Below are 12,916 nucleotides of genomic sequence, written 5' to 3'. Positions count from 1 at the left end.
ATGAAACCAAAAAAAGGTATTCCTATTTTGTGGTTTGATGTTTAGAAAAAAAAATTGTGTAACAGAAAAAAGTGAGGTTTGTTTTTAAATCATAGAGTTAAGGGATTTTTTGTAAATATTTTTGCTGGGCTCTAAAATCAACTAACGTGGTTACTGCAGCCCTGAGATCAGAAGGCATATAGTACTTGGAAGAACTGTAATATCTGTCATGAGTAACATTTGTAAGAGTAAAGATGTCAACTGCACAACCAAATGCAGATTAGTTAACACAATAATTTTTCCCAATTGTTACTTTTGGCTGCGAAACTTGGACTTTGAAAAAGGCAGATAGGAGAAAGGTGGACACCTTTAAACTGTGCTGCAGGAGGCAAAAATAACAAAGAAGTCCTACACTGAACTTCACTAAAAATATCACTTGAAGGTAAGATTGCCAAATAGAGGCTGTCATACTTTGGTCATGTCATGCGATCTGACTCACTCAAAAAGTCAGTCATGCTGGGAGTGATCAGCAGAAAAAAGAGAAGGGGCTGCCCTAGTATTCACTGGCTGGACACTATAAAGGTTGACACCAGAATGATCATAGAGGATCTGAAGGAGGCAATGCGAGATAGAGGGGCTTGGAGGGTGCTGAACCATAGAGTGGCTGAGGATCAGACTTGATTGAATGGCTGATGATGACTTACCGTATATTTGCTGCAAAGGAAATTAGAAGCTTCTTTATTTGGATTCTTTCTTTCTGTACTGCCTTCCCCTCCCTCCCTCCCTCCTTCCTTCTGCAATGAGTCCAGGCTAACTCCATGCTTGAGCCTCCCTCCTTGCCAGGTTGGGTGCTTCCCAATACACATCTAGGATTTTGGAGGAACTGAAACCTCTCTCTCAGAAAAACCATAATTAACAGAGCCATAAATGAGTTAAAGGCTTTTGGCTTTCTGGTTATGTTATTACCTTCACAAAATGTGAACCAACTGAGAAAATATAGTGTTCCTTCAAAGGCCCATGTCAACATTTCAGAATTTGCTGTGGACATCATCATAAAATAATAACTATAATTGATGTGAGAGCAAAGCAGCCATACATCTGATCCCTCAAACCATAGGAAAAGACATCCAATCAATTTGCAGAAAGTAAACTGAGATGGTAAGTTGATGAGGCTCCTGGCCAATTAATTTGTCATACCAGTCACTCATATACATTTCAGACAAAACAAAATACTAATCATGCCCTGTTTCTCCCAGGTTGTTCCCAGCTACCCTAGGGTTACAGAATGTCTTCTACTACCTTTGGGATTTCTACCAGTTTATGGTGTAGTCCCATTTTTCTTTTTCTTGGCTCACTGTTGCAATGTTTTCAAGAGAAGCCTGCAGCTGATCCCTATTTTTCATTTACCAAGAATGCATCTGGTTCCACATGAAGCCCAAGGGCATTGTGTAGAAATGAATAATGTCCTCAGATTGCGTTGTATCCCATGTGTAGTGCTAATATAATATTGCATGCTTGGAATTTCTTTCATCAAGCCACTAGTTCCAGAAGTTGATTAGATAGTATTCCTAAATATGTGTAAATAGAAATAAATACTATTAAACACTACAATATAGCTTTCTTCTGAGTAGACTTCTATAGAATTGTACTGTCAGCCACAATATTTATACACTTTTAAAAAGTAAATTTAAAGAACTACAGCACTGCTCCACATTCAGATTTTCAATTTGAATTCCTGTTATTACTCTTGTTAAGTCACCAATCATCACAATGTAGTCTGATTCTGGTTTATAATGGCTTTGCCTTAAACTGTAGCTAATGGCTCCAGAATATTACTATAATAATGTTCAGGTGTGTTTTTCACTAGTATCACGAAAGCTGTCCACTTGAACAAATGCGCATCTCATTTCAGAAAATCTCCTTTCCATAAAACATACCTTTTGAGCTTTATAAAACTCATTAGAACAAATGTCATCAGCACATTGTTAGAAAAGCTTTCCACATCAGATTTCAGGCAGCCTGTCACCATATGAGAACTGGAAGAAGTATTTTTAGAGATTCTGAAACTTCAGGTCCCAGGTTACTTGGGAACACCACTGGATACATAATTCTAATTTATATCCATGTTTTGGTGTGTTTGAGTTTCTCCAATTTCAAGGTGTTTTGTGGCTGATTATCTCCAACTGAATGCCTGATCTGATACTTTCTGCAGAATCAATATGCCAGAGAGGAAATAACTTTTACTATTTATAATCCACCCCTAACACTACACTTACAGTATACACTACATATAAATTGTCAGTATATAACCACTACATCAGTTCATGAGATCATTTAGATCATGACATGTATTCTTTCTTTTTGATTAGATTATCTGGTTTATATCTTTATCTCCTTTGAAGAAAAAACGAAGTGCAAATAAAAACAAAGTAAGTATTTCTGTCATATATTGAAAGCCTGAATCTTACTGAGTTCTGATATATTTATCACATTTGGAAACTTCGAAATTAGTGGAGATAATGTATAGCTATTAATTAGGGATTTATAAACATGTTTTGGGGTCGATCTATGAGTGGTGTGTAAACTTGCTATATAAATAAAATAAATAAAATTAATATGGGATATTGACATAGAAAGAGACTACCTTTGGGATTTCTTTCATTTTTGGAGGGCAGGTGTTTTATAGCTTTCTAATGAATGTTCATATTTGTTCAAAAGATACTGCAAGTCCTCTGAAACCTTTGTGTGAGCTTGGGAAGGTTTTGGAAATAGTAGGCCATATTTTAATTAGTTGTACGCAAAACTTTTGCAGGTACAAACCACTCCATTTCTCATCAGAATGAGGATGTTTTCCCTCTCAGAATGCCCCTTTTAGCTTTATAGGAAGTGGTTTGCTCATTTTTTAGAAATACATTTTCTTGGACAAGAAGTGGTTCTGAACACATTCTGTCAAAACAGCCTATTTATTTCAGAAAAATACTAATAGCTGCACTGACGAGTTTTGTCCACCCATGATTTGAATGTGTAATTTCCAGCAAATAAGAATCAGTTTGATATAGTACTTAAGTCACCAGGCTCGAAACCAGGAGACTGGGAGTTGTAGTCCCATCTTGGCATGAAAGCCTATTGGGTGACTTTGGGCCAGTCGTTCTTCCTCAGCCCCAATTCACCTCCCAGAGTGGTTGCTGTGAGGAAAATAGGTAGAGGAAGGAGTATTGTATGTTCATTGCCTATTATAAAAATAATAAAGGTGGGATAAAATTTAATCTAATCTAATAAATAACTTTGTTGCTATTGTTGTCATCTTTAAAAAATCCACTGTAGGGTGAGAGACTCTTCGTTGAACATTATGGAGGTAACCCATTATGTTAATCAAAATGTAGTCTAACCACAGCAGCACAATAAGATAGCCTTTGAGTTTTTTTCTAAAAATTGTGGTGCAACAATTATCCATACTATCCCCCACAAAAATAGCTCAGACTAAACTAACTACAAAAGAGAGATATACCTTAGCAAACCACTGAGAGGCCATTTAGAGTTAGCAGTATAGGAATATGGTAAATAAATCAACAAAGCTAGTACAGGCCAGAAAATATCACAATATCAATGTACTGAAACTATTCAGAACTTAGTTCATTTGTTAGCTCAATCTGTCTACCAGTCAGTCTTGGGCACATTACTCTAGCCCCAATTTCTCTGTTATGCCAATTTCGCTCTCAGCTTGCCTTATTTAAATTGGGAAGGGACAATATGTAGACTTAAATATGCACTTGGATAATATTACAGAAATAATTATAACAATCACACCCCAAAATTATTTCCCTTTTTAATTCTCGTTACAACTTGTTTGATACTTAAAGCTTTAGACTATTAAGCTACTTTTTCTAGATATAGTTTAATGAGTTGTTAAATATTCAAATGATTATCTTTATTTTTGGTAGCTTTAGTGAATACATACTTAACTGAGGGAGAGAAAACTGGTTGAAATGAATTCCTTCACATTTCAAACATACCACTTCAGTTTATAACCCTGATGGTTGTGATCCATCCATATATATACTATCACTTTCAATTCTTGTTAACGTGCTTTTTTTAAAAAAAAACCCATCTGCTTATTATTTCTTACAGCACTGGTATATTTCCATAGAGCTTAAACTGAGCTGCTGTAATTAAATGTGAAAATGTGGGATACAATATTCTCAAAGTGATTGTTCATTTCAATAAACTGTACATCTCTAATTAGTAGCAGATGAAGATACGAGACCTCTAAAGCTTATGAACAACAGGCTCTCTGTTTGTAAACTACACAGCTTCCCCAAGCTGGTGCAGTGTTAAATGTTTTCTAAAAAGGAGGAGGAGGAGGAGGAGGAGGAGGAGGAGGTTAAAAAGATAGACTATCACCATTGAAGTCCCTTGACCACTGAATGGCAAGCTTAGTTTTCAGGACCTTTCCTGAAGTTCTGAAGGCTGAAAAATGACCTTTCTCATCACATGTCATGCTGTTCCTCCTTATTAATAAAGCAATACATTTGTGACAAATTCTCTCACAGATAGTGCTTTATTGGTGAATTCCAACACTGAATATAAATAGCTTTTTTCTTAAAATACTGACTGACCTAAAACCTTTAATGACCGCTTATATCTATTCTGGAATGGAGAATATTTCCAAGAGGGCATGGCAAGCATAGAGACTTACTACACTACATTGTTGTATGATATGTGATGCAAGCATAAACTATCCCATCCTATCTTTGTTAGTGGCCATCTTGAAGAACATGTTACTCTGTTGCAAGAATCCACACTATAGAGGATAATTGATGATGATATCAAGGCAATAATGTGTTCTATTTTACAAATAGTTTTAGTGTAACAAATAGCCACTTCTTTAAGTTTATTTATTTATTCAAAAGAAAACATAGGCACCTCATTTTATTACCTGGAAATCAGCTTAACCCAAAAGCTCAGATCCTTGACATCTGAAATGGCATATTTGGCAATGTTGGCAAATCCACAATAATACTTTTTAAAAACACTTTGCTGCTGTATATGAAGTCTGTGCTAAGTAAGGCTATTAGGCAAACTGTTGAGCATTCGCCAATTTTGCGCTGATTAAAAAAAACAACAACTTTAGACTCTAAAATTTCTGCTTTTCTTCCTATCATAATCAAGGCAAACACAGCACATTTAAACAAAGATAAATATTGTTCTCTTCTGCATGGTTTTTGAAACACTGCGTTTGGCTAAATTGTAAGACAAAGCTCAGCAGCAGGTAACATAGAATCTTTCTAGACAATTCTTAATGCACACAATAATGCTTTTTCTTCAGTGTGAAAAGGAATAAGTAAATCTGATTATTTTTTTTAACTTCCTAATAATTTGAATCAGTAGCTTCTGGGAAAGTGCCAGCCAGCCTTCATCCCTATCAGCATTAGGTAACTCTTTGGTTTTTTCAAAAGACATTTCACTGGACTTAGTGCAAATCTCTGGCAACTTTTCTGTTTCATAATAAACTTTGGGTTCAATCTTATAGAGCAGTGTTTCTCAACGTAAGCAACTTTTAAGATGTCTGGACTCCAACTCCCAGAATTCCCCTGCCAGTATGCAGTATGGAGGGTGAGTGGGCGGGGCTTGGTGATGAAGAATAACATGAGGCCCTCCTTAATTAAATGAGAACAATAAATATCAAGACAGATTGTATCACCAACCTGAGCCTTTGTAGATGTCCATGTTAGCAAGGCATGATAAGCAAAAAGGAGAGAAAACCATACATTCATTAGTTTGGTGCTTTAGGAGAATATTGAAAGATATTCAGCAAAGCTTTGTATACAACACTGAAGTCTCTATCACAAGGGATGTATTTAAATCCCGCTTTGCTCCATCTTTCTGCCCCAAGTCACATAGCTAGCTTCTGTGAGATTATACTGAATCTCTGTGAATCTCTACTAAATTTTATAAAGGTGAATTCTTAAAGGAGAATTTATTCATAAATGTCTCTAAAATGCTTGCTAATTAATGTTGGGAGTATGCCAGCACAAATTCTGCCCAATACCACAAAGAGGAGGATCTCTGTATCTTCCAAAAAGGAAATTTAGAACCTGCCTTATAGATGTACTTAAGAAAAAAAAAACCTACAGCTAACTTATTTGGGATCTGAAAATTTTGCAGATCTGAATTATTGTTGTAGCAATATGCAACAGTAACTTTTTTATTTTACATAAATGCTATTGAACATAATAGGGAGACATTTTAATTGCTTAGATGGGGCTCATAGTAGAAAACTTATCCAACAGTTTTCCCAAACTCTGTTTTTGCTGCCGGTTTCTAGATGTGTCTTAATAGTGCCCCAAAATCTCTTGAACACATCTTGAATGAGGATATCACTGTGCTGCAAAGCGTATACTTTCCTTACAATAAAAGGACTTTGAAGAGCCAGAGGTTTTGAAAGAACATGACTACTGAAGTAGATAAAGCAAACAATTGAAAAGAACCTAAAAGTGGATGTCCCTGAAAGAGAGAAAAAAAAATCACTTTAGATATACAGTAATGGGGAAAGAGAAGTAAGGAGAGAGAGATGAAAAGTAGAGAGAGAATTCTAAGGTTCATGAAACAAAATAGTGAGGCATGAAGAAGAGGAATGAGATGAAGGAAAGGAGAAAAGAAACAGCATGCTAAAGGGAGAAAAAAAAGGGGCTGACAACTTTTAAGTTAAAACTGCTGAAGGACAACTGCTGAAAAGAAATACAAGTTTAATTTTAAGGTAGTGCTATTAGAGGAAAGAAAGCACCAACTAAAAGGGAAAATCAATATATAAATACTCAGCATCTAAGCCTTCCAAAGCTTAAAAATGCATGGTTTTCATAAACTGCTGATCTATCTATCTATCTATCTATCTATCTATCTATCTATCTATCTATCTATCCATCCATCCATCCATCCATCCATCTGTCTCTATATCTATATCCTCATTCAAGATACACACACACACACACACACACACACACACACACACACACACAATATCCTGACACTCCTCACTTTGAGGCTTGCATCTGAGTATTGTAGTTCAGTACTATCTTGAGGGCTGCATGTTAGCTACCTAAGACCCACGTCCATGGATTTTTTAAGAGCATTACTTGTACCTGGATATGCTATATATGCAATATATAACATGACAGAAGAAGGGCATTCTGAACTATTTTATTTTAAACTACTACAGTGAAAGGAGTGCAGAAGTGTCTGGGACCTAACTACTCTGTTCTAGTCATTCTAACATATTAAACCACATCAAGTATCTTATGTTCTAAATGATCACCTGATTTTAAGAGATTGCTAAAAATTCAAAAGCATTTTAATTCCAATATGCTAACTGTGATCCTCTGGGTATGTAATACACCACTTTGGTACATCCTTAAAGATATGTAAAAATGACCAGCTATTGAGGGGATTTCTGGGGAAGCAATGGTGGGCTGAAGTTGGCTCCGCAGAGAGCGGAGCCAACAACTGTGCAGAATGAGCAAATGACTCCTTGGAATTCCTCTCAGGAATAAGGAGAGAACCTGGGATTGCCCAAAAGCACTCCACCCAGTGGCTCAATATGCCAAGACATTAAAATTATGTTGAAAGCAAATAAAGATTATACAGGATGAAGTGACCTGCCTACAGAACCTCATTGAAATAGGATATTATTTTTAGGCATTCTATAAAATGTTTGGCAAATTGAATGTATACTAATCCTTATAGAGAAATATACTGTATACATGAAAATTTCTCCACTGCCAGAGTTCTAGCTACACTGTCCCACTATGTAGGCTTTCATTTCTATTTAGAACAAATACTTAATCCTTTTTAAAATCTGCAGCAAGGGACCATATTTTACATCTCTCTTGGAAAAGTAAGAAGATAGTGATTTTTCCAGATCATCTTCCATATATGGTTCAGAAATGCTTACTGTTTAATAAAAATTATTTGAAACTGAAACAAAAAGGGATTAAGCACTTTTTCCCTTTCTTTTTTTTTTTTTTACCTTTTTTTGTTCTTTATAATCAAACAAATTTTTGGATCCTCAGCCACAGGGGGAAAAAACTGATTATGCAACATTTGAAGGAAAAATCTCTCTCTCGCTCTCTCTCTCTCTCTCTCCCACACACACACACACACACACACACATTCATTCATTCATTCTTATAATTTTCATGGGAGATAGACTGCCTTGACTTGGAGAAAAGTACTTGTCCTGTATTTTCAGTATGATCCTTTCAGCAATCTAAAGACGACAAATCTATATTTATTGACTTCTGGAGAACATCTTTTTATTTCTTGCAATTTTGAATAAGGTAGAAATAAAACCAAGAAAAGATCCAAACTAATACTGCTAAGATTCCTATTTTTATGCTAAAAGCTTCCTTTTCAGCTGTAGGGTTAGTGAGAGAAGTAAAAAAGCAAAAGCAAAAAAGACCATAGCAATCCAGTTTGAAATTGCTGCCCCAAAAAATCAGCTCAGGAGCTGAACTCGAACTTAGATATGTGGAATGTTCCCACGTGTTCTGTTGCCAGGCCCATGCTGCAATTTGGACATCCTTTAATTGCCCCCCCCCCCGCATGCTCTACTAATTCCACTACCCTGATTATAGTGGGCAAGAGAGCAAGACTTGGGTAAGGAAAGGGCGACTCCCATTTGTGTGCCCTCTTCCCAAGCCCAATTTGCACTGCTATGAACTCATCTCAAAGCAGCACTGGTTTCTTAATTGTGGACTCTTAGCAACTGTCCTTTGCATCTTTCTACAGACATTAGTTCCCCTGGAATGCTTACTGAGATTTCAATGAGAATCAAGCAGGCCTTAATACTAGGAGATCTTTTTTCTTTCTCAACTTCTTCCTTATCAACTCCAGGCAATAAGACAAACAACCTCCATAAAGCCTTACCAACTAAATCAGAATAACAAAATTATATTGAGTAATGTTATTTTATTGTATTTTCATCATGTGCTGATGCAGTCCTGGAAAGAGATCTCTCTCTTTTTTTAATCTTGTTGCCATGGAAACTTTATATTCATCAAATATCTTGATAGAGGGGGTATCACGGACATTAAGTTAGTCAAAACCAATTTTTATAAGCCAATTACTTTGAGTCTGTGAGCATAAATAAGATGAAGATGAGAAAACAAGAGCACCGAGCCAATTGGCCATTTATCATGATGCTGAGAAATACTCCCCCACCCCAAGAAACTAATGTGGAGCTTAAGATGCTGCTTTGCAATCATCTGGAAGAACTAGTTTGTTTCTAATCTCACCTACCTTAAAATGAGAAATTTTAGATGGAAAGAAAACAGATACTGAAATGGATTATATGAGGGTTTAGGGTGGGGCTTTATGTTATGGATTTTTAATGTTGTAAGCTGCTGGGATCACCCATGTGTGAGTTGGCCGGTCATATAAATTAGACAGACAGACAGACAGACAGACAGACAGACAGAGGTAGGTAGGTAGGTAGGTAGGTAGGTAGGTAGGTAGGTAGGTAGATAGATAGATAGATAGATAGATAGATAGATAGATAGATAAGACAGAGAACAAAAAAACGGCAAAGCCGTCCTCCCATACATAAAAGGCACCATAGACAGAATCAGCATGTGTTTGTTGAGGATCAACAAACACAACATCAAGACAGCATTCTGCACAAACAGAAAAATAGCCACCATCCTAAGAAACCCCAAAGACAAAATTGAGTTTGAAAATCAAGGAGTATATGAAATCCCATGCACAGCTTGTCCCACCACATACATCGGACAAACCAACAGAAGAATAAGTGCACGCATTGAAGAACATAAGAACTTAGTTAAAAAAGAGGAACAAACTTCTTCCCTGGTCCAACACCTTAAAGCCACAGGACATGAAATTGACTTTAAAAAGACCAGAACTATTGCCAAAACTATCACCAAAACACTTTAATAACAGAATAATCAGAGAAGCCATCGAGATAGAAAAATGCCCACACAGCATGAATAAACGAGATGATACCTCCCGCCTACCAGCCATTTGGAAACCCACCCTTATTGACAAACGAGTCCCTAACACAAAGAATGACACCAGACCCACACTCACGAAAACCACGGATGTCACCACCACACATCCACACAAAAAGCAAACCCAAACCCAGATCGATGATGAGGCAGGAGCCAGACCACAGCTGCATCATTAGCCACTTTAAACCCCTCCAATCCATACATGAAGCAAACTGACACCCACCATGAAGATGAGGCACGACCATGAACGCAAAGCCAAACAACAGCCATACAGCTCATCATCTCAAATCCCCCTGCAACTCAGACTAACCCGAGCACAACAAAGCCCCCACCCAAACAGAACACTCCCCCATCCAATCAGAGCACAGCCAACCCCCATCCAATCAGAGCACAGCCAAGCCCCTAACCAATCAGAACACACCTCCACCCAATCAGAACACAGCCAAGCTCCCATCCAATCAGTTCATACCCCCACTAGCAGTTAAAAGGAAGAAACAGCTATGATCACACATTGCTCCTAGAAGCAAGAAGCCGAAAACACCAGCCTGAAGATGACGAATGGGACTTCGTCAAAACGTCGCCAAAACACTTCCAATTTGACACAGGAGAAAACCCGAATAACCAAAGATCTACATAGATAGATAGATAGATAGATAGATAGATAGATAGATAGATAGATAGATAGATAGATTATACAAATAGAATGAAGCAGCCAAGCTTCTAATCATTCACTAGTAAAGAAGACCAAGTTATGGAACATCGAGTCTTGAAGCACTGCACAATATTGACTAAAAAGGGTATTTAATACATAACATTTTAATAGTAATAACAGTCGTGATCATCACAATAAAAATAGATTTAATTTTTTAAATTTTAATTTTAAAATCTTATATGTGCTCTACTTTTACTCTACATTCTGCGCGGGGCTCCTTTTATCTTGAAATTTCAATCAGCAAAAAAAGGCACAGCCAGGCTACTCACTGATGCATGGAATCCTGGCTTAGTTGAAAGATTTGCTCTGGTTGCTAACTACTTGATGGACATAATTTAAAGTTTGGGCTTTAGAGGCTAGAAAATCAGAAAGATATCTTCTCTGTCAGAAGTCTGCTTGTTGAAATTGTGACAAAGGGTCCCTCTTTTTCACTCCCAAACTATGAAATAGCTCTCTTTTGTCTCCCCTCATTCTGTCTCTAGAATTAAGGTACTACTTTTTAAACCTGACCTTTAAGGATGACTTTTAGCATTTATGTGTCTCTTAGAATTACACTGTAACTGAGTTTATATTGTTATCAGTGTACTGTCATCATCAATCTGTTTGGATTCAACGGTGCTGTGTTAAAAACAAACAAACAAATGTAATAAAATTATTGGCATTTATTTGGAAATAAATTCCTATTGTCATGTTACTTAACATGTTTATGGATGTATGTGCTGATCTTAAGTCTATGTCTTCATATTATACAGGATATCTGGATGCACAATAATGAAATTAAAGAAAAACACTTTAAAACTATCAGCAAAATCGTTCTAAAATAATCGTTGTCTACATTTATTTAATGGAAAAGAAAAGAAGATTCTCCAGCACAATCTGAAGAGACAGAACTTTATTTTTTAGCACTAAAAGACTCTGGAGAAAAAATACTTAATAACTATGAAAAAGCTTACTCTGTAGTTTGCTTGTGCCCAGAGGATCTCAAAGTATTTGTTCATCATAGACAAGCACATAGTCTGTTCCTCCAAAGAATACCTTGGCTAAATTAAAACTAGCAAGGTTGTGTAACAATTTATCTCAATGGGAAACAAATGTGCCAGGTAGTTTCAATGTTCCCATTCATAACTTGTAGATAAAGACTTCCAAATTATTTTAAGTGTATCAGCAATAGTCCAGGCAAGTTCCATAGCACTGACAAATTCATACAACCCTATAGGCTGGACAATTGGGGTAGACAACCTGTAGCTTTGAACTACCTGTGGCCTTCAAAGCTCCTTCTTTTTTTAGACCATTCAGAGCCTGCCTGGTTTTTAAACCTAAAACCTGGTAATATAGCTTGTTGTTATTCTGAAGTGGGAAATGCATTTATATTGTACTGTAAAATAGGTTTATGACAGGATTTCCAACATTTCTCACCTATGATCTTCACACAGAAAGCTAAACATATTATCAGTTGTTTAGCAGGTTTGGTTTGAACTTAGCATGATGTGTGACTCAGGCTACTGTTGCTAATTTAACAATTTTGTTCAAATATACTGCAGATTAATTATATTTAAACACAGACAAAATAGTTCCATGCATTTCAGTCTAGCCAGTGGTTTAACAAGTTTTGAAATATTTCTCCCTCTCTCTCTCCTCTGTGTGTGTGTGCGCGCGCATGCGCATGTGTATGTGTGTGTGTAGCTATGTGATATAGTGTTATGGCGTTGAACAAGGATTGGGGAAGAATCAGTTCAAGTCCTTTGGGCCATTGTCTACCTCTCTCTACCTAGCCCTGGAAGTTGAGAAACATCCATCAATCAACCTGCACTGAAACAGCATGCTACATTATGGACCACAACTTTTGCATTTTGTATTTATTATATTTGCTTAGATTTATATTTATGCTGTTGTATTATTCTCAATTGTGTGCCACAGTTACTTCCTTAAGAAAAGCGGCAATATAAATTTCTTAAAGAAATTCATAAAGAAATCAACAAGCTGTCAATGAATAGGTCTTCATTCTGCAGTGAACTGATTCAGAGTAACAACAACAAAACCAATAACAACATTTATTCATTCGTTCATTCACTCACTCACTCACTCACTCACTCACTCGCTTGTATATCGCTAAATCCAATAGGATTCCTGGCATGGTAATTAAATAAGAGAGTAATTAAATAAGAGAGCATAATGGAATCATAACCGTGTATATATTCAGACTGAG

General features: G+C 36.6%; 1 protein-coding gene across 1 annotated transcript in view; it reads right to left on the bottom strand.

Annotated features, from left to right (window-relative positions):
• THSD7B (thrombospondin type 1 domain containing 7B) overlaps nt 1-12,916 on the bottom strand; it is a 338,191-nt gene that overhangs the window by 76,556 nt on the left and 248,719 nt on the right. Inside the window, exon 15 of the mRNA XM_039323974.1 lies at nt 5,685-5,690. Within this exon, the coding sequence (XP_039179908.1) occupies nt 5,685-5,690 (6 nt within the window). The remainder of the gene's footprint in view (nt 1-5,684; nt 5,691-12,916) is intronic.

This window comes from Crotalus tigris, unplaced genomic scaffold (assembly GCF_016545835.1).
Source record: "Crotalus tigris isolate CLP2741 ecotype Arizona unplaced genomic scaffold, ASM1654583v1 scf7180000024290.1160143, whole genome shotgun sequence".
Classification (NCBI taxonomy): domain Eukaryota; kingdom Metazoa; phylum Chordata; class Lepidosauria; order Squamata; family Viperidae; genus Crotalus; species Crotalus tigris.
This window is presented reverse-complemented; position numbering and strand designations above follow the sequence as displayed.